At 33.6% G+C, this 23,750-nt stretch overlaps 1 protein-coding gene and 1 pseudogene across 20 annotated transcripts in view; one reads left to right on the top strand and one right to left on the bottom strand.

The window, feature by feature from the left end:
- Positions 1 to 23,750, bottom strand: part of ERBIN (erbb2 interacting protein) — a 104,207-nt gene that overhangs the window by 31,846 nt on the left and 48,611 nt on the right. For all 20 annotated transcript variants that reach the window (XM_033109854.1, XM_033109856.1, XM_033109853.1 and 17 more), the window contains 11 exons: positions 20,222 to 20,300; positions 18,616 to 18,705; positions 16,456 to 16,512; positions 12,894 to 12,957; positions 10,870 to 10,944; positions 10,072 to 10,216; positions 8,988 to 9,060; positions 8,536 to 8,665; positions 8,122 to 8,237; positions 6,171 to 6,240; positions 1,449 to 1,548 (listed from right to left, as the gene is read on the bottom strand). In XM_033109854.1, the coding sequence (XP_032965745.1) occupies positions 1,449 to 1,548; positions 6,171 to 6,240; positions 8,122 to 8,237; positions 8,536 to 8,665; positions 8,988 to 9,060; positions 10,072 to 10,216; positions 10,870 to 10,944; positions 12,894 to 12,957; positions 16,456 to 16,512; positions 18,616 to 18,705; positions 20,222 to 20,300 (999 nt within the window). The remainder of the gene's footprint in view (positions 1 to 1,448; positions 1,549 to 6,170; positions 6,241 to 8,121; positions 8,238 to 8,535; positions 8,666 to 8,987; positions 9,061 to 10,071; positions 10,217 to 10,869; positions 10,945 to 12,893; positions 12,958 to 16,455; positions 16,513 to 18,615; positions 18,706 to 20,221; positions 20,301 to 23,750) is intronic.
- LOC117025061 (60S ribosomal protein L35a-like) lies at positions 14,671 to 15,012 on the top strand (annotated as a pseudogene).

Raw genomic sequence — 23,750 nt, 5'->3', positions numbered from 1 at the left:
GGCAGCATGGAGTAGCTGCAACAGAAACCTGATGTTCTATGAGGCCTAAAATATTTATTAAATGGTCCTTTATTAAAATCGTTTGCCAACACATGTAATAGGACATTAAAGTCTCTTCTTTACACTAAGAATCCATTCCCTCTCTTTCTATAAAGATTGGGTGTGGATTTAAATACATGGAAGAAAAATCTTGCTTATAAACCCATTCTTTAAGCCTTAATTACAGAAACTCCAATGAATGAAGCTATTTACCTCTGACAACTCACAAGCCTTACCTGCTAATTGAGTTCAAAAGCGGAACGATTTTGCTTCACCCAATTAAATCTCATCAAATATACCCAGGAAATAGTAACTTATCAAAGCCTCTCTCTTAGTCCTTGCAAAGAGCAAGAAATAATTAGCACAGAGAAATAATGAGTTTTCTAATTATTTGTCACTAGTTACGGAACCGAAGTAAAATTATTTTAGTTTTAAGTCTATTAAAGTATTTCAAAGTTGTCTGCTAATAAACCTGCCAAAAAAAAATGCAAGAATAACAACAGCCAATTTGATTTTGTCACAGTGCTAAGCCCTTTATATCCAGTGTTTCTCATTTTTATAAAAACCTTGCAAAATAAATACTATTATCATTACTGCAAAACAAGGAGACTGAAGCTCAACCGTTTAATTTACCTATGGTATATTTTATAAATTAAAACTAATGAATAATTTAGATTTCCCCATCCCCCCAATGTTTATATGTATTAAGAGTTAATTTAGAAATAACTTGGGGCCATGAAGATTTTCACTGGTTTCAGAAAAATACACCCATAAAAATTGTATTTTTAAGTGCCACATATACACCACACACACACACACACACACACACACACACACACACACACACTACAATATATATTGGAAACAATTTATTCTTTAGTCTAAAAGGCTTTCATACCATAATTGTGGAAAAATATTTGTGGCTAATAAAGGGTATATTCCCCTTTTTTGGTAAAATGTAATTAAGAACTTAGAACTTACATTTACAGTCAAAATTCTATAGGTTAACTTTATCAAGTGTGTACATCCAATGGTAGTATTGAGTCTACAACCAGCAACAGAAGTGAACAAAATATTTCCTGGTTTAACAGTCCTAATCACATAACACTTAACATGCATTCCTAACATTTAGCTAACTGTGATTTAGAAGAGAGAGATCTGTAATCGATGTTCACTGTTTAATTTCAAGGAATCATTGTAATGAAGTATATTACATACATATACCTTTAAATTCCACTATCTATATATAACCCTGAGATGTTGCCTTCTTCTTCCATTTTCAGAGAACTTTATCGACCTATTCTCTAAATGCCCTTCAAACTAATAAGAGTCTTTGAGACTTAAAATTCATTTCACACCTTTGCTGTGATTAGTATTTTTTAAAAGAAAAGAGATTCTTAAATTCCTACCATCTTCAGTTCTTGGCTGCTGAGGGAACATGTAGTTAGTAAGCACCATTTTCTGGGTCTCTGCATCAGTCTCTTTTTGTAGAGGTATCAGGGGTTTGGACTAGGGAAAAGAAATAAATGTTTAATTTTTTTCCCCTTCTCCGCCTCCCCAGCCCCCACTCCGGTTCAAGCCGTTGTTTCTCAGTCTAGTTGTGTACGACACAGCTCCCTGGCCCATGCTGGTATTATAAGCCTTGCGTTCCCCCAGGCTGAGTCAGTTGCCAGTCGTCAGTCAGCTGCTCACAGCAGCTCACGGCAGCTCTCGCCGGCTGCTGGCTGCTCACAATGGCTGCCGGCCACTTACGCTGACAGCTCATAGCAGCCCACGGCACCTCATGGCAGCCCAGCTCCAGAAAGAGCTGTTGTTCACAATCTTAGCTGTAGAGGGTGCAGTTCACTGGCCCACGTGGGAATTGAACCGGCAACCTCGGCGTTAGGAGCATGGCGCTCCAACCACCTGCATCACCAGGCCAGCCCAAATGTTTAATTTTCAATAATCCTAAAGCAAATACATATCCAGCAATTCTTCTGAATAAGCACTCACCAGTTTTTCTATAAAGTATCAATATGCAGGATACAAAAACAAATTTAAATATACATAATAAAACTTTAAGCATTAATTTAAAGCCTCATAAAAATCTAAAGAATAAAATTGTTTTTATTATAAAGCAAATTCGTATTGTACTGCAATTATCACTGATTATCAAGTTGTTTTTTTACAATTTTTTTTATTGGGAAATATTGGGGAACAGTGTGTTTCTCCAGGGCCCATTGGCTCCAAGTTGCTGTCTTTCAATCTAGTTGTGGACAGCACACCTCATCTGCAAGTCCAGTTGCCGTTTTCAATCTTTAGTTGCAGGGGGCACAGCCCACCATCCTATGGGGGAATTGAACTGGCAACCTTGTTGAGAGCTCGCGCACTCTTACCAACTGAGCCATTTGGCCACCCCTCCAGAAGCTCAGCGGCAGCTCACTGGCCCATGTGGGAATCAAACCAGCAACCCTGTTGTTCAGAGCTCGTGCTCTAACCAACTGAGCCATTCAGCCACCCCTGATTGTCAAGCTTTAAAAGATCTCATATACTAAATAGATCCAAAGCCCACTAATTACTTATTACAGTGATTTAACCAAGCTGTAACATAAAAATAAGCCTTTCTAGTTAATGGTATTTTTCCCTCGTGTATCTCTTATTGTGCCACAAAACTTTTGAATAAAGAAATTTTCAAAACAAACAAAAGGAATAAATCTATAACGATATTGGAAAATAAGGAAATTATGCCTTCAAGAGCAATTGTGAAAAATCCATGGAGGTTAGAAATTAAAAGAGAGAAACCAAGAGCAGAGAAACCACAGCCTAAAACAAAGTTGCAGGGGTGGGGGAGCTCACGGCCACTAGCACTGTTCCATACACGCCCAAGTGGATACCCCAGAGGTACTTCAAATTCAACGCGCCTAACTGGAACTTAACGTCTTCCCCATAAACGTATTTCTTTCTTTGTGGTTCCCTATCTTGGTTATGATATCAAAGTCCACCTAGTACACGAGCAAAATCTCTGAGGCTCATCTTTTCTTTTACTCCCTTTTTTCTCTCACATACATATACTCTTCAAATACTACTGTACTAATGTGACTTTTTTAAGTTTTGCCTTAAATATATCAGTTCTTCTCTGGTTCTGTTATCATTACTTCAAGCCAACTTTTTCTGCTGCCTTAAGTATGGCAATGCCCTCCAGGTGGTCTCCTCTACATCCTTGGCACCACCCCCTGCTAAATCCATCTTCCATAATGCAGTCCAAACAGACTTTCTAAAATATCAATCTGATCACAGCATTTGCCTGGTTACACTGGATTCCCCATCTCCTATGGGAGGGTTTACATGTATCATAGGGATCACTTCTTCCTCTTAAATTGATGATATATATGAGTAACTGATCATGACTTTAACGACCAAATGCCAAATTTGCCTGGAATATTCCCATTTTACATAGGCTGTTCTGACATAATTATCATAGATCCCCCTTTCAACATCAAAAGTACCCTAGCCTAGTATGGACAATAAATTACATAGTCACCCGATTCATAGCAATTTTCCACTGAGTCTGAATATGGCTTCAAAATTCTTAAACAATCTTTCAGAAGCCACATAATTTATCAGAGATGACATGCAAGATTAAAAAAAAACATCTATTTACCATCCTTGAAATACAATGCAAGTTGTTTTGATGGCATACAATATCCTCTATGACCTGGTCCCTGTCTACCTCTTTGGCCTCATTTCCTACTCTTCCATCTAACAAGTTATGCCCTAGTCACAATGAACCACTTAGAGTTACCGAATATACAAGACTGCTTCACCAGTAAGCGCTTAGGCTCAAGATATTCCTTTTAACCAGAACACTCTTCCCCTTTCTTTGTTTAAATCCTATTACTCTTTTGAGAAGTAATTAGGCATCGCAGGCATCTACTCTTCTGGGAAACCTACGCTTACATCCCCAAGTTATGCTCCTCTTCTTTGATCCCGAAGCCTACTCCTACCAAGTATTTTACCACATTGTATTAAAATGGCCCTTTTAAAAGTGTTATTTGGCCCACCTTATTTTGCCTGGCACAATAAATGGTTCTTGAATGAGAATGACAAAATGAATGAGGGAATGAATAATCAGTTGTCCTGTTCAAGCCTTCAAAGAGACTCGTGAAAAATTATGTTATTGTATGTACTGCGTATAGGTGTACTTCCAACATGGTGAGTGAAATATTCAGGAGTAATTTATTGTTATAATTCATAATTAAACCACTTTAACATACCTTCTCTCATACACTTTGTTCTTTTCCAAAGCAAAATGACTGCTTCTTAAGGGAGGTTTTGTAGCTCTGTCGGCTGTTTTACTATTTCTACTTTACTGTTTTGTCAGACTGAGGAAAATACAAAGCCCTCAATACCACAATTTTGATTTAAAGTAATTAACAAATGGGGAGCAAGATGAGGAGAATGAGAGAGCATGGTAAATATGGAGCAACTGTATTAGATATTAAATAATTTCACTACAATGAGTCATCTGGCATAATTTTTCTGGCATCGATTTATCCCTCACAGTGCTATTATACTAACAGGCTCAGAGTCCTCAAGATTGGGAGCCAGGGCCCAGCAAATGTTTTGTAACTCTTGCCGCAAAACTTCAAATCAAGTTTCAAATGTAAATACTCAATTAAGAGAGATTAGTTAAGAGTTCCATATGTATGAACTGACACATTTAATAGATGAAGTAATCACTTGTGTTCAAGCTCTAATAAAAGTAAAGGTATCATCATTTTAACATTTCCTTCCCTAATTTGCAGAATTAAGTAAATACTACAGTCTGATTTGTAAGTGTGGATTGACATCAACAAGTAGGTTTCTTTACTGCAGTACACATCAGGATTGTTAATACAATCCCAAAGAGGAGCATAATATAGCCCCCCAGGCAAATTTGACTATTCAACTTACAAAAATCTCATGTGACCAGTGTATTCAAACCTTGGGAAAACACAGCTTTAGATAAATTATTATAAGGCATTACTCAAAGTCAAATACTAAGTACTACTTTATGAAAAAGATCAGCAAATTGTATATTCAACCCTGCTACTCTTCCAATACCTATCAAGCTTCATTTTTCTTTGTAGATCTGAAACACTACATACATAGTTACTTGTTTGTCTCTGTCTCCCATGAGAATATAAACTCAAATGAGAATATAAGAAGATTCTATTTGCTTCACCAATATATCTCTAGATCCCAGAGCAGTTCATGGTCTACTGATAGCTTTCAATAAATGTTTGTTTGCCATTTGTAGGAAAGTCCAAGGAATAATAACTCTTAATTCTTTAGAAACACTTCTTTCACACACTTTAGGTATGTGAAAGTGCACAATTTGAAGTATAATTTAAATTATCAAATTTCTACAGATAGATATCATATTGTGTCTGATTTCCTAATCTCATATATATTTTTACAGATTTAGGAGAAATTAGACAAGTCCAACAGGATTTATTGTTTATGAATCTACACATATTTCACAAAAATTACCTGTATCTAAATATTTTCTAAGATTTTCCTTATATGTATAAAACGGTTTACATGTGTTCAAGAGTGTAACTGGGGACTGGCCAGGTGGCTCAGGCAGTTGCAGCTCCGTGCTCCTAAAGCCGAAGGCTGCCGGTTTGATCCACATGGGCCAGTGGGCTCTCAACCACAAGGTTGCTGGTTCAACTCCTCGACTCCAGCAAGGGATGGTGGGCTCTGCCCCCTGCAACTAAGATTGAACACGGTACCTTGAGTTGAGCTGCTGCTGAGCTCCCAGATGGCTCAGTTGATTGAAGCGCAGGCTCTCAACCATAGGTTGCCAGTTTGACTCCTGCAAGGGATGGTGAGCTAACATCCCTTTGTTACTAACTAACAAGGACAACTGGATCTTGAGCTGACCTGCGCCCTCCACAACTACGATTGAAAGGACAACAACTTGACTGGGAAAAAATCCTGGAAGTACACACTATTCCCCAATAAAGTCCTGTTCCCCTTCCCCAATAAAATCTTAAAAACAACAAAAAAAAGAGTATAACTGCACTTAAATGAGCCTATTAAATTGGAATGCATAATCATAGAGCACAATCGGAATTCCACTAACTTAGAAAAATCAGAATGCCCACCTGATTATCTGAGAGCCACATAGCAGTCAATTGCTGTAGCTTTGTAAAGCTAAAGGGCAAATTCTTTAATCTGTGGGAAAAAATACAAACAAAAATTAAACTTTAAAATGAGAAATGTTAAAATATGAGAGTAAATATACTGGTCTTTTAAACAATGTTATATTATTACATATGAAAAATAGTTAATTCAGGGAAAACCCCAATACAAGTCTTTGAATAGGATATAAAACAAAATATTACCTGCATTTATAACAATTAGTTTTTAAAATATAATTATTCAATTGAATAAATTTGGCTGGGGAAAAAATAATCTAATCACCTGAAAATATTATCTGATAAGAAAAGACAAAGACACATTAAGCAATGTCTCATAAAATTGCTTTGTATAGTTTATTTGTATTTAGAGAGAACTGTTATAGGAAGCACTCTTAGTGACAGTCCATTATAAAAACTGCACTTCTATGTATTTCATTATGAGCCAGTACTTTCATACTCAAGAAGACTATTTTAACATTATAATGAGTAAAAACCAAGTAATACAAGTACTCATTAGACTGCTAAATAAGAATAAAATCCTCCTTAAAAATAGAATGTCTACTTAAACCTTCTGTCTTACGCTTATCTACTCTTTTATACCTATCTTCCAAGGTAATTTTTTGGAATTTAGGGCTCTAGTTTTAGGGTATAACGTACGGGTCAAACAAAGGTTTAATTAAAAAAAAAAAAAAAAAAAAAAGCAGTAGTACTTCTTAAATAAAATGGACCAGTCAGAATTATCCTAACCAGTCAGTAAACTGGGTTAACATTAAAGCTCTGTCCTACAAGCTGTATGAGTCACTTTAAACCTGAAGTCTTAATTTTCTCCTCTATAAAATGGGAATACTTGTTGTACCATAGGATAGTTTTGAATACTTTATAAGATATGATGGCAGCAAATCGTAAAAATGCTGTAGAAACACTCTTTCATCATTACAGTAGTTCCACCTTATCCACAGAGAACACATTCCAAGACAACCCCCCCACCAGTAGATGCCTGAAATCAAGGATAGTATGAACCCTATTTTTTTCCCCTATACATACATAAATACATACATACCGTTTTCCTTTAAGGGAAGCACTTTCTGGCTTCTCTTTGTCATATCCAAATTGTCAACCTCACCACATTTGTCCATTAGGGCCATTATTAACTAAAATAAGTTACTTGAACACAAGCACTGTGATACTTCAAGAGTTGCTCTGATAACTGAGAGGGCTACTAAGTGACTAACAGGCTGGTAGCATATACAGTGTGGATACTTTAGACAGAGGGATGATTCACACCCAGAGCGGGATGGCACAAGATTTCATCATACTACTCAGAACAGTGTGCAATTTAAAATTTATGAAATGTTTATTTCTAGAATTTTCCATTTAATATTTTCGGACTACAACTGACCACAGGTAACTGAAACAGTGGAAAGTAAAAACGGGGATAAGTAGGGGGCTATTTTTTTACCTCAGGAAAAAATTATGGACAATCTGCTCTTAACTGAAACACTGTCACAATTTAGCAACCCTAGTGATCTCTTTGCTCCACACCTTGGCTATGCTGTCCAAACTATGTGAGTGCATACCTAATCACACCTTTGCTTAGAAAAATACAAGGAGCAGATTAGATTAAAAGCTGCTTTGTTCAAAGATGAAGATCTGACTTTTGGGACTAAAAAAGGTCGCTATAAAGGAAAGAATAAAAGTTGTGTAGCTGAAGTCAACAGAAAATCACCAATAACCAAAGTATAATAATTAACATGAGGTAAAATTAGATCACTCTTTCAGATAAAAATTCTATTTAAAAAAATAAATATATACAAGAGAAGAACATGCATTCGATTTTCTATCACACATAAGGAAACTTTAATTTCATCCAATCAATGTCTTCCATAAACTAACTGATTAATACATTATTACAAACCTATTGTCACTTAAGTTAATGACTTTTAATTTTTCCATATCACCCATTTCCTCTGGAAGTGTCTCAAGTTTATTGGAATGGAGAAACAGCACAGTTAAATTTTTCCAGCTGCCAATCTGAAAGAAAAACATAAAATTTGGGATAAAAATTTGGCCTACTGCTTAAGAGACATAAGTAAAATATCATTTTCAAAAGTTATAAAAAAAACTCTTCTCAAATATAAAATAAATTATATTTCCCCTGTTCAATTATTAGTTTTCAGGTAAGAAGAAAACCATTTCGGTATCTCCTGTAAATCAAAATAGCTAAGTATTATGCAGAAAATAAATAACTTAGTTACATAATTATTTTTGAAAGAAAATAAAACCACACTAGATAGTTATAATAAAATGAAAGTAAGTTTAAAATACATACCTCTGGGGGTAACTGTTGTAAGTAATTATGATCTGCAGCAAAGGTTCTTATATTAGTAAGCTGACCAACTGATGAAGGCAAAGCCTCAATTTCATTGAAGCTGCAATCCAGTTCTTCTATTGATACTAACCTTTAATGAAGAGAACATACATTAAAAAAAAGATTTCCTGTATATAATCCAAAACTTAAGAACGCATGAACATCTGAACTTGACTTTAACAAAACTAGCAAAACTCTATCTCCACTAAGATAAACTTCACCAGTAAAAATCAGCGTATCTTTATTATAAATGTACCCAACCTGTAACCATTGCTGTTTTTTGGCAACTAATCGCTTATTTAAACGTTTATGGAATCTCTTTTAGATGCTCTTTATGCAATTATCTGAAAATATATATGGCATGCTGAACTGAAAGTAAAATCTTCTAGCTTATTAATTTATAAAAATCTTACCCTCCTATAGAGTCTGGTAGATACATTAACTGATTTTCATCTATTTTAAGAGTTGTTACATTCTTCAATGAACCTATTGAGAGAAGAAATAATATACAATTTTCCAGCTTGAACTAAAAAGCAATGTGAGCATATATTACATTTGACATGCATCATAACTTTTAAATGAACCTATCTAAAAGAGACACGACACCAACCCTGTCACTATTTCCCTATCCTATATTTTCAACTTTCACCTAAATATCACGTCTTACATGGTGCATATTAATCTATTTAACCCCCACGGAAATGTAAGCTTCATGAGAATAGGGACTTATTGTCTGCTTTGCTCACTGTTGTAGTCCTGCTCCTTAAAACAATACCATGGCACAGTTAAGACCATAATATAAACTTGTGGTATTAATGGATTAAAGAAACGGTAATATGAAGATAGTTTCCATAGGTATGTAACAAACTATTCTATGTAGTCTATGTACACTAAATACTAAAATAATAAAATGGAGTTTAATTTAAAATTAAAAGTGCTGAACAAATTTTAGGAGACTCTACAAAATGTAACCTGAGCTAAAACAACTATGTAATTCAATTGAAAAATATGTAAAAATGATTTTTGGTTTTTATATTTAAACATCTTGAAGATGTCAAGACTTAAGTTTTGGATTCTTTAATCAAAATTCGATTCTCTTGATGCATCTTCAGACAAGCAACTAGACAACTAAATGTTGACCTCATAGGATTTGCTAAACTGGTCTGTTTTCTTGTTTGAGTCTAAAATGAAGTAACACTGAAAAAAGTTATCAGATGAGGGCTATGCTCAAGAACTAAACCAAATTTAGATCAACTTAACTATTTTTTAAAAATTACATTTTATTACTGATTAAGTAAAAGAAAGTAAAGAAAAACATTGATATCAACAAAGTAGTAAATTGTGTAACTGCTCACAGCAGGAAAAAAATTCAAGTAAGATTCGTGACTGCAGCAGTACAGCAAAACTATCTCAACAAATCAAGCAATGGCAAAATCTTAATTTCTCAGACTTTTACATTAATAAAAATTAATCAATGAATTAGAAAGTGATACAAACCAATACTCTCAGGCAGTTGTTGAAGTGAATTGCTTGATAATAGGAGGTCTTGAAGGTTTTCACATGCTGAAATTCCTTCTTCAACCATTTCAATATTATTTTTAGAAACATCCAAATATGTGAGCTGCTTCAAACTACCGATAAACTATTAGTTAAAAAAAAAGAAATCAAATGACTATCAACTGTAAATAATTTGCACAAGTTTAGGTTATAAACCTAATACCAAGTTATAACTTATAATTAAATGTTTATGTGAGAGAGGAGACAAATAATTTTTTTAAAAAAGCCATTAGTAATGTATTCAGTAATAAAGCTAAGAGCTCCTATTAATTTCAGGCCAGCAGAGTGACAGTGGACACTTTTCTTTGGAAACTCAGCTATCCACAATCAGCTAGGGAGATAACACATACAGGGATTCTTATGCTTTAGTTCTGAGAACGAACAAAACGTCATTTGCTAAGAGGGAAACGACATGGAAAATATCCTAGTTTCACAATTCTCTGGGTAAACTGAATTAGGATATAAAGTCAACTGCAAGTTAAGTGGGAAGGACATGCTCCATGGTATTAAAAAGAGACTATTTTACAAAAATTTAAAATGGAAGTGTTCTGATTTTAATCAAGCATGTGTTTGACAGTAAAAATAAAACACGATTTACCTCTATTGAATAGTACTAAGAATTAAATAACCAGGCTTTATTTTTTACTAATTAAAAGTAATTTGAAAATGTACAATTCATAAAACTACAGAGGATATACATAGCAATAAGTAAAGTCATTAAAAATTTGACATACATACCCCAGGAATAAAAGTCAGTCTATTACCATCCATCCAAAACTCTTTTAATCCACTTAGTTGCTCAAGTACTTCAGGCTGTTTGGATAAGGAGGAAGATGGGGGAATCCAATTATTTACTTGAATGTCTTTATTTGGTAAAAAAACCCCTGGAAATTTCTAATGAAAACTTTTAGTTTAAAACATTAAAAAAATAAAGGGGAAAAAAAGGCAGAGTCAAAACTCAAGCCTTTCCGCTCTATTTGTTATTGTACTGTTACTAAAGGAGAACTCAAAGATAGACATTTCCTAACAGTAGACTGCATAAAATGCATTTAAGCTTTTGGTTATATAACAGGCTCAAGTATTTACACAATTAATAAGGAAATAAAAATAAGGGCCATTCCTTTCAAGCGTACAGTAAAAAGACACTCTCACAATCATTACCTTAAAAAGCTGAATGCTTTTAGGAAAAAACAGGAAAAGAAAAAAGAAATAGGGCAAAATACATCTTAAATGCCCAATAAGGAAGGGAAAGGTAAGTAAACTAAGGCATAAAAATATGCCAAGTGTATTCTATTATTTTTAAACTCCCAGCAACTACATGGTGAAATATTGTTTATAATGTGGTGTTGAGGACCAAAAAATTAATGAGTTGTAATGGACCTTGGTATTAAGGCAAAATTTGATCTTGGGCATTTTTGCCCTTGGAGGCTCTTCTGAATGCCTCAAAGATATTTCTGTCACCTCACAAACCTCTGTCCTATCAATGACATTGTGATGGCATAGAGTACCAGTATATCTAATCACCATAACAACATGAGTAATACACAAAAGGCACGTCATTCAAATTTACTGTTAACATATAAATACAGGTAAGAATTTTAGGTGCAACTTGGATTAAAAGAAATCTTTTGTGCTTTACTTGTTATAATTCTAGTAGTAAGTTTTTTATAAATGTATAATGTTGGAAGACCAAAATGGACCAAAAATTAATGATTCTGAATGCTGCTCTGGTTCATAAAATTAATAACGATTAAGAATTCTCAAACAGTTAATATGGAAATAGATTAATACACATTAAGACAAATATTGAGAAAGTACAATAGCTAGATAATTTAAGAAGCACAAAATACACATTTTTTCACAAGCAGTAAAACCTCCTACAACACATAATGAAAGCCATCATAACCCATCTTCAATTAAAATACAATAAAGAATATGACAAAGAGTATTTCAGAAAAAAATACCACCATGCTCCTCCATTGACTTAACTGAAAGATGACTGTCTATTTAGTGAACAAATGTACATACAATACCCATAGGGCAATCATGCAGTTGACAGTGCTGAGAAATTTTTGTTCTTAAGACTATCATATAAAATATACCACAATTTAACAAAAACCAAAAACCTGTAGGCATAATGTAAAAATTTTGATGATATTCAGGTTATTAAATTCCTCTTCAAACAAATGTATCTATCTTATTTTGAGTTCTCTTGGAGAAATAACTAAAGTCAAAAAACTGCTTACATGCTCCTTTTCTTTTTCACTCAGCATCAGAGTATGCTTTGCATTCAAGGCAAAAACATAATGCAGAGGTCTCACTACCAACTCAAAAATAACAGTTGTTTCACTCGATGTTTTCCCTTTAGCTGTTAAGTAAAATTATGGAGAAGTATTTTATCATTGAATAAATTCCTACGCAATACTCCCCGGGAAGTAGTACTTCTCCTGATGCATTCTACTCATAAAATTTTGTTTTTCCCTTATAATCTCTCAAACTTTCTGCTTCCTATGCCTAAAAACTTTTAGTTACCTTTTTCCATGGGTTTCTCATTAATTTTACATTTTGCCTTTATTCCTGTCAGATGTTTCTATCTACCTGGTTAATTTTCCCTCTTAAGAACTTTCATATTTTGTCTCTCAAAAATATGTGTATATCTCTACCCAACTTTATACTTAAAAATGCAGGGAATACACTAATTTTCACGTTTTGTTCTTGATGAAATATAAGACTTTTGGATAGTGAGGCTGGTGAGAACTTACCACTTCTGTGAATTCATTACTTCCCAAATCCAGTCTTTCCAGCTGGGTTAGTCTATTCATGGTTCTGTACACAAAGGATTAATAACGAATTAAGTATACAAAAATATCAATTACACGCTAGCTTCAAAATTAATAATGGAAAACATTTGTGTGTATTGTCCAATGTTTAAGCTTTCACATGTTGACAAAATAAAAATAATTTTCTAAGAAAAGAAGTCATCATACAGTTATGACTCAATGACAGGGATCTGTTCATTGTTAGGCAATTCCCTCGTCCCAACATCATAGATCACACAAACCCAGATGGTACAGCCTACTGCACACCGAGGCTGTATGGTACGGCTTACTGCTTCTAGGCTACAGCCTGTACAGCACTGAATACTGTAGGCAACTGTAGCACAGTGATAAGTATTTGTCTATCTAAACATAGAAAAGTTAGACTAAAAATACAGTACAAAAGTGTGTGTGTGTGTGTGCGCTCGCGCGCGTGCACATGCACGTGCATGCATCTCCATCATGTCTGGAAATTTAACATATTAGAAATTAGTAAGTAAAATAAAACTCACTTAAAATGTTTTCCTGTTTTCTCAGTGAAAAAAAAGAACACACATCATAATTGTAATGTCACTACGTATACTATTGACCTAACATTAGAAGAAGCAAACTAATTTTCCTCAACTCTTCCATTTTAAATATGCCATTCTATCAACACTCCTTTCATTCATCTCACAACACCAATTTTTCTCAAAGCTATTTTATTTAACTTTCATTTATTGAGTGTCTATTATCAGATACTATAATTGTACTTCCCTTACTCATATTTGTCTTTGTCCAGAAAACACATAAGTCAGTTCTAGTTTGCTTTATAACAAAGCACAAGGTGTTTCCAGGATGTTTCTCAAGAAAGATTACATGTTATGATATTTAACTCCTATGTCCATAATGCTGTATCAGGTGGATGTTTCAGAAAAGTAAAGAGGGCTATGAGGAGGGGAGAGACTGAAAGAAGAAAACATAATCTTATTTTTCTTCATTCAATATTCTTATAATGACAAGAAAACACAGAAAATTCACATGTAGCAATTAAATACTGTATCAACAAGGGTAAGTTATAAAAAAGGGTACACAAAAGAAAAGCAATGCCATTAGAAAAATTCAATTACAAATGACATCGTTAGAAAGTTAAAAGTTAAAACTGATTTAGGAAAATGTAAATGACATATATATGAAATAAAAAAGAAGAAATATATTGTAGAGTTCTAAAAGAGCATCTCCTTCTCAACTTGTAGCTAATACTGGCAACTTTAGTCCTACACATATGCCTCAAAAATCTGAGACACAAAGTTTCATTTTTTTCATTTTCAAGTCTTTTCATTTAATATCTATCTTCCTACTTTAAGGAGAAAAGGAGAAATAATATGCCTCAAATTTCTTCCTGTTTACCTCTAAAATTCTTTTGTATTTAACTCATTTTATCTTTTCCTCTCTTCTCAGAGGAAAAATATACATCCTTTGTGTTCTTGGTACTGTGCCCACCAGTATTAAGATGGTATTAAATTTCACTTTACATATCTAAAACAGCTTTCCCACTGCTGTAATCTTTTGATCATAAAAAGGTTCACTCACATAGCCTGAATGCACATGACTTTCTTTATAGTTTGTGAAGCCTCAAAGGTTTGAATCACAAGTTTTTAAAAGAAAGCAGGAAAGCTTTTTCCCCCGGCCATCTTGGAGCCTGTGGAGGCCTGCTGGGAACAGGATTTCTAAAACGACAAATATGTCTGGAAGGCTGTAGTCCAAGGCCATTTTTGCTGGCTATCAGCGGGGTCTCCGGAACCAGAGAGAGTACACAGATCTTCTTAAAATTGAAGGTGTTTATACTCAAGATAAAACTGAATTCTATCCAGGCAAGAAATGTGCTTATGTGTACAAGGCCAAGAACAATACAGTGACTCCTGGTGGCAAACCAAACTAAACCAGAGTAATCTGGGGAAAGGTAACTGATGCTCATGGAAACACTGGTATGGTTTGTGCCAAATTCCAAAGAAACCTTCCTGCTACAGCCATAGGACACAGAATCTGTGTAATGCTGTATCCCTCAAGGGTTTACACTTATTGAAAATAAAGTGGATTTGTTCTCTTGTAGGAAAAAAAAAGGCAGGACAGACATATATATGCAAATATGAATGAAGCTAAGGAGTTAAAATAAGTGAATTACTTATGATATCAGATAGACCATATTAACTGTAGGCTATTTCAGTAAACAATTTACATCTTGGTTATTCAAATTTTCTAGAAAACAGCCAAGTTTTGAGCTAACAAGTACTCAATGCTAGTACCAACTCTGTAAAATATTTAAATCTTTTTGAATTTTAATATGGATAATTCCCACTTTAATTCATATTCACAGCTACACTATAACTCCAATCGTTCCTGTACTGAACAATTACTTGGCTAATACATAATGTCTCTTGAGAATCAAAACTAGGTATGTTCTTTGCCCTCAAAGACTTCCGGTCATGGGTTGGGGGTAAGGTGGAAGGATACAAGTGCAAGTGAGCATGTGCATATGTTGATCAGGTAAGAAGGGAGTGAAATGTACAAAAAAAGTTAGACTAATGTGGTAAACATTATAACAGATATAAATAAGATGCCATAGAATTTGAGTAACTCCTGGGGAACTGGAAGGTGACAATTAACTCCTGACAAATTACAACAGGAGTCAGCAACGTTTTCTGTAAAGGGCCAGACAGTAAAATATTTTAGTTTTTGCATGTTATTATCTGTTACAACTACTTCACTGTACCACTATAGAGTAAAAGCAGCCATAGACAATATGTAAATGAATGAATGTGGTTCCAATGAAACTACTTACAAAACTAGGCAGTGGGTGGGTCAAATTTAACTATAGACTATAGTCTGCCAATGCCTAAATTGTAAAACATGCAGAAATGAATTCAGGGTGTTTTAAGACATTTCTTTAATAAATGGACACAGATGAGGCCGGCCCGGTGGCTCAGGTGGTTGGAGCACCGTGCTCCTAAATGGACAGACTACACAGTGCATTCTGAGTTTGTAGATCTGTTTTAGTTTTATACTCTATTTGCTCTTCAACTGCCATCTCTTTTTGCTGTTATCTTACCAGTCGGGGGCCCTCCACCTTATTTCTAATTTACAACAGACTACAAAACCAGACAAACTCTTAAAACTGTACTGAGCAGCCTGCACATGAAGACCCTTTCGATCTCTCTATTGAGTACTATGTAAGAGCTCTTGTATATGCACTGGGACCTGTATTTGGGACTCAAGTGGGCTTTACATATTTATTATTTTGACTTTTGTCACACAAGTCTTTCCAAAGAGCTATGAAATCACTATTAAATATCAAATACAGATACACAGATTTTTATATTTGACACCACTAATTAAAATATGATGACTACAAATGTCAGTCTTTTAAAATAACTTGCACTCGTATTTCAGATATTAAAAAGTTAACGTTTCTCTAAGGACTTAAGAATTCAAAATTCTAAATTTTAGAAAGGACAGCACCTTTACTTACTTTGGCAACATTTTCAACTGGTTTTCTCTAAGTTCTAATATTTGCAGTTTAATCAATCTGCAAAACAAAGAAAACAAATCAAGCACCTGTGACAAAGAATTTAATTAACAAGTTCATGTCATACTCCAAAATTTTAAAGCAACCAATATTTATTGTGTAATTACAATGTGCAGAATACTATGTTAAAATTTACACAGGAATACAAAGTGATACAAAAAAAGAAAACACTATTTTATGCTCTCAGAATTAGTGTGTGTGGGAGGAGTGGGGGGAGGAGGAGGAATAAACACTTTCAGACGTATTCAAAGCACAAAACGATGTCCCTAAATATCAAACTTAGAGCACTTTACGTCTCTTTGTAAAAATGCCTTCCAAAATTATTAGCCATTATTAGATTAGAGAATAATAATTAAACTCTAGAGTTCAGTTCTGAGAGGAAAACATAAGGGAACACAAGGAGACATGGAAAAGGAGAAATCCTCTGGCACTTCACTAATGCACAGTCCAATAAATGTGGAGGAAAAATGAGCCAATTAACTGGTACAAAAGTGCTAATTAATGCTACAATAACAATCACATTACAACATATAAATGTATACCTAAACTTACAAAATGTTACGGGTCAAAAATATTTCAACAAAAACAAAAAGTAGTCCAAATACCAGATACAGAAGAGGAATGTGACAAATATATGAGCTTTGCATTTGTATACACGTGTATAAACACATATACATACACAAAGGGTGCCAAAAAATGTATACACATTTTAAGAACGGAAAAACCTGTATTAAAATTGTAATACTCAACATATACCGAGAACAGAAGATGAATAAAAGTAATGTGTATACATTTTTTTAACACCCTTGGTATGTATGTATATAAACATATGAAGTATGATAACGTAGCTCCCGTAAGTCATTAGGCTGCAACAATGCTCAGAATTTTTCTTTACTGAAATATAACTGACATTATGAAATGCAAAAACTTCCTAAATTTTTGGGATCTGAACAATTGCATAGATGCTTGAGAAAAGAAAATGTGGATTATTTTACGGTTATGTTTTTAGAATAGAATGCTTTTTCTTCCTATAATACACATTTTATTCTTTCTGGATGCCCCCCCCCAAAAAATATATATATATATAATTGACATATAACATTATATTAGTTTCAGGTGTACAACATAATGATTTGATATTTGTATATACTGCGAAATGATCACAGTAAGTCTAGTTAACATCCATCACCATACATAGCTACACACTTTTTTTGTTAAGAGGACTTTTAAGACCTCCTCTCTTAGCAACTTTCAAATATGCAATACAGTATTATTAACTATAGTCACAATGCTATACATTCTCGTGACTTATTTTTGTAACTGGAAATTCTACCGTTTTATCACCTTCACCCATTTAACCCACAACCACTTCTAACCCCTCACATACCCACAGAAATCAGCAATCTGTTCTCTGTGTCTATGAGCTTGGGTTTTTTTGTTTTTTGTTTTTTCAAGATTCCACATATAAGTGAGATCATATATTTGTCCTTATTTTTAGATCAAAAGATGACTATATAATTAACATGTAGTTGGATAGCACTTTCTCTAGCAATTAATTTAAATACAATAATAATCTGATACCTAGTATTGATTCATTTATTAATTTGTCTTTTCATTTTAAAAAATTACTCAGGTGTTACGACAAGAACTGTTCTGTGTTCAGATACTGGGGGGTGGGGGCAGCAATGGCGTACACCCCAGAAACACATTTTCTCTTCTCCAGAATTTTGATTCCAGTGGAGAAGATACATAAACCAATAATTAGACCATTTTCAAATGTGATAAATGCTAAGACTAAACCATTACTTATTTCAAATAAACAAAAATTACCCCAATTTAAACTTTATATTTTGCATGTTTTTCAAAACTGATTCAAGTCTTAAATTACTTTTTCCTTTTAAATTTTTATTGCTATTGTTTACTTGGAAAAATAAATTCAAAGTAAGTAAGTTCTGACGAAACTATAAAAATCATAATGCTTAGAAATAATTACAAAAGAGGAGGCTATGAAACTGTAATTAATAGTATTACTAAAGCAACTTGTAGTTTTATAAACTTTACAAGAGCTAACAAGAAAAGGTTTTAGAAGAAACTATAATTTACCTGCCAAAATTAGCTGGCAAGAACTCAAGAAAAGCATCATTCAGATATAACTGGGTTAGGTTTAACAGCTGAGAAAATCCATCAGGAAGCCTATATAAAATATACCAGAATTTAAATTAAATTCACATACATAATTTCAATCTCTTATTAAAATCTCTCTAAGAATCTAACATGTTCTTAACAGATAATAGTCACCTCTTTACTTTTATGAGTGATTGCAAATTGAACTTTGTCTTTTACAACTTACATATTTCAATGGTCATATCTTTATCTTTTGTAAAAATGTAGTGAGGCAATATTTGTCTCAATAAGATAAAATCTGCACAAAATTGTGAACTATGAATGAGGCACAATACACAGAAATGTATTTATGACATCCATAAGCCCTCTTGAAATTTGCCTCATCTAATGTCAATCCAAAGGACTAGGTAAGGAACTCTAAACCTTGACAGCATAGACTCTTGGGGCTGGGTCTTCCGCATTGCTGGATGGTTAGCAGCAACCCTGGCCTCTACTGACTAGAAGCCAGCAGAGGAGCACCATGATAGGCTGTGAAAACCAAAAATGTCTCTAGAATTTACCAAATAAACTTGAGGGCAAAATCGTCCACATTTCGGAACCGCTGGTTTAGATTATTTTCAATTTCCACATCTGGCCACTAAATAATCAAATAAAGATTGTATAATTTTATAATGAGCAAAAGAGAATATTAATAAACTGAATGACATTTTAAGGCCATATAAGAACTTATATGTATTAGCTTTACTTTTATTTCCTCTGACTTACAAAATACAGCTCCAGAACTTGATGCTAGAGCAATATTTTCAGATGAAGATAAAGTATCTTTACATGTTTGTCCTGGATTTCACCAAGTACAAAATTTTCTTGCAGTAAGACTATCAGTCTTTGACTCATCTTCTTTCTCCCCTACATTCTTCCATCTTACACAGCAAGTAAAGCAACACTATGTTTAGAAAAACTCATTAAATACAGTATTATAATATATGAAACCTGGTTTCAGTTTAACTATATACTAAGATATGTTTCACTCTATTTATTGTTTTTCTCACCACTTCACTTTTGCAAAATATAACAGCTTTGCTACCAGGAAAGTGTTCTGTTTATAGCTAGTACCATCATAAAAGAATATTTATGACCTCTATTATATGGTATAAGCAATCACTTGGTTTTTTTCCTTTTCTATTGTTTTTCTCTTCTTGACCTTTCAGTTTCTTTTACTATTTTCAAAAGTTTAAGTACTCCGCACATTTGATTTGCAGGTGAACACTCTCTTATGTTGTGCAAGTATGAGCAGGAGACCTGGCTAGTTTCATCTGTGACATTATCTATCTGTGATACCTGGAGCAAAACACTTGCATTACCTGTTTGAATGTCAAATTTACCTTTGCAAAATATGGAGTTGGAAAGATTATTTAAAAGGCTCCTTTTAAATCTAAAACTGAAATTTTATAAAGATTTAAGATTGACAATAATTGTTCATTAAAATATAGAAAGTAATATTCTATTACTATTTCATAGTTGTAATATTCTACCATAGGTTCATAGTTATTCACAATAGTAATTTATAATTCAACAGAGAACTTACTTGGAAATAGGGTTTACACTGGCCTCCACAACTGTTAAAACTTTACAATTTTTTATATTTTCTGGAAACTCCTGTATTCCTAAAAAATGAACAAATAATTAATGATCAAATTAAAAGAATCTATTACAGAGGACAAAATAATAACAATAGTAATAACTGTATACCTTGGAGACGGAAAATTTACCAACTGAGCAGATCTAGACAACATTAACCAAACAGAACAACCTCGTCAACAATTTCTCTTTTCTCTTGCATCTTTTGTTCATTTGCCTCTTCATAACTGCTAATTATCTTGATTAGTTTTACCTTCCTTTCCTTCTCTTAGCTCTTCTGAAAATTAGTGTCTTCTCTATCTGATAAGGACACACAGAGATGCAGAACCTAACATTCTTTCTGCTTTTTTCACGTAAAACGAAACACCAATTTTGTAATTCTGGGCTCCAGATTGAGCTGGCCCCTAATATATATAAAATAACAAAGCTGAAAGCAAAGTTGAAGCTACAGAGGTGGAAAATCCACATCACACATGCCAGTGGCTATGTCTGAAGGCAGTTGTATACCAATACTTTTGTTAAATACCAGAAAAAAGTTGTGACAAGTCATATAACAGTAAAAGCTTCTAAGTACTTATTTTTATTTCTGTAACTTGTCTCAGCAAAAATATAGTAACAGTAATTTATGAACAAGCAACAATCCATACACCAACTTCAAGTAGCATTGTTGTATTCTAGACTAAAGGAATGCCAATTAATAACTTTTTTATTAAATGTATTGGGGTGACACTGGTTAATAAAATTATATAGGTTTCAAGTGTACAATTTGATAATACTTGTACATCATCTATATATTGCATTGTGTGGCCACCACTCAAAGTCAAATCTCCTTCCATCACCATATATTTGACCCCCTTTACCTAATCCTTACCCTCTGGTAACCACTAACTTGTTGTCTGTGTCTATGAATTTTTGTTTGTTTCTTTTCTTGTTTATTTGTTGCTTTCAGTTTTATATCCAACATAATTAATAACTTTTTAAATATTCCAAAACTTCTGTGTTTGTAAGACCCCATTCCCTCTACTAACTTGACATGATTATTCAACAGAGTTGACACTAGAAGATCATTTAAGCCTCTCTCAAAAGATTTCATCACTATATGATTCTAAGCAAGTTTACCACAGTGCCAAGTATACGATTTCAGGTGATGAAAAATAACGCAAAATCACCAATTGGCAAATACAGTAATAACTGTTTCGTCAAAACTCATCAATGGATGCTAAAATTAGTGGGTAAAAAACTGCTGAGAAACAGGGTATTAGTATAGTTTCAAAGTTTCTCTCCAAAAGATACTTATCATAATAGAAAAAAAGTAACTTTACAGTGAAGGAATCTCACAGGCACCACCTTAAGCTGCTTCACAGTTAGTATCACCAGTCGTCATCATGTGATACCTAATCTGAGATGCACTGAGAAGGGATGCAATACCACTGCAGTCACATTCTTGCCAAAAACACACAACCTAAATTTAATCATAAGCAAACATCAACTAAATCCAAATAAGGGAAATTATAAAAGGCCAGTAATCTTCAAAACTGTCAAGTTGAAAAACAAAAAGTTACAAACAAAGGAAGACTGAGTAACTACCCAGATAAAGAGGAGACCGGAGAGACCTGCCAGTAGTTGAGTACCCACACCTACTACAACAACTATTAACACACACACACACATACACACACACACACACGGGAAATCTGGATAAGACTGGAGGGCTGTATCAATGCTAATATCTATATAGGTCTGGAATATTTCAAAATGCTACCATTGGGGAAAACTAGGTAACGAGTACACAGGATCACTCTGTAATGTTTCTTACAACTGCATATGAATTGACAATTATTTCAATAAAAATTTCATTAAAAAAATCTGGGTTTAATGATACCGTAAGGAAAGGTTTTTATTATCACTGTTGTTATTACAAATTCAATTTCTCTAACAGTTTCAAAATAATTCACTGTTTTCAATTTCAGTTTTAGGAACTGTCACTTTTGCTGGAATTTATGGAGTTCACGTCAATCTTCAAATCAGGAAATGTAAACACTGAGATATTTCATGATATTAAGGAATTATTGTCAGCTGTTATTTTTTAAGTGTGATAATAGTAAGAGTGGTTTCATCTTGAAATACTTATGTATGAAAGGTTGTGATTTGCTTAAAGTAATCAGAAGTGGCAAGTAGGAGGTATACACGCCACTACAACATACTGATAAATGTTGAAGCTGGTTGAGAGGTACATCAGGTTTATTATATTCTCTCTACTTTTGTAAATGCTGAAATAGTCTGAAACAGACTCAGAGAAAACACAGAGAATAGGATTAACAGAAAAGGACTTTAAAACAGCTATTGTTGTTAAACGGAATAAAATGAACAATATGATGGGGAGGAAAAGGTTAAATGTAAGAAATAAATGGAAACTTTACAAATGAAAAATACAATATCTGAACGAAAAATGCATGGGATAGAATTAAAATAAAATTAGACACTGAAGAAGAAAAGCTAGCCAGATGACATGGCAAAAGAAACTAGCCAATCTGAAACACAGGGGGAAAATAGAATTTAAAAATGTGAACAAAACCCAGTGATATATGAAACAAAATATTAAGCAGGCTAATGTATAGAAAAGTCTGTTTAGCAGTCACCACTAAGTATACATGCTCTTTGAGGGGAGAACCTCTGCCTCTCTTCTTCACTACTGGAATGGGACATGGCACCATAGTTATTACAATGTCACTAGATACTTCCAAATTCCTCTCCAGAGTAGCAATACCAATTTTTATATTACAACACCTATTTACAAAAGATCTTGTTGACATTTGACATTGTCTTTATTTTTTTGCCAATATAAGGAGTGCACCAGAGATACAAATTAAAACCAGACATTTTCCTGACATTTTCTAGTGACAATGAATATGTATTTTTAAGTTTACTGATCATTTTTATTTCTTTTTAACTCCCTGTTCACTGACGTTTCCATTGGATAACCTTGTAATTATTTATAAGCCGATTTTAAAACACCAGTATATCAAATGTTTTCTCACAGCCTGTCATCTATTATTTTTATTTATATATTTTGTTATGTAGACATTTCAATCCTTTATTGCTGTGCTTTTTATATGTTAAATAAATCTTTTCTACACCGAAGTCATAAAAATATTCCCTTACATTTTTTCTAATAGTAATTTTTTTGTTTTTCACATTACTATCCTTAATCCATTTGTAATTTTAGTATATACTGTAAAGTAAGTCTCTATTTTTACTATTTCCCATATAAAAACATTGTGCCAACACTCATAAAGGCTTTGTTTTCCTTAGCTCATTGATTTAGAGAGATACTTCTGTCATACTGCAAATTCTCACATGGTTGTATTCCTGGAAACTCTTACTGATCTATTCCATAGTTTTGTGCTTTTCCTCCGTTTGATTCATACCGCAGTTTGTGTTAAATTCTTCTCTAGGAATGTGTGATAGATTGATTA

This window comes from Rhinolophus ferrumequinum, chromosome 7 (genome assembly GCF_004115265.2).
Source record: "Rhinolophus ferrumequinum isolate MPI-CBG mRhiFer1 chromosome 7, mRhiFer1_v1.p, whole genome shotgun sequence".
In the NCBI taxonomy this organism is placed as follows: Eukaryota; Metazoa; Chordata; class Mammalia; order Chiroptera; family Rhinolophidae; genus Rhinolophus; species Rhinolophus ferrumequinum.
Note: the sequence above shows the minus strand (reverse complement) of the source record. Positions and strands in the feature narration are given on the sequence as shown.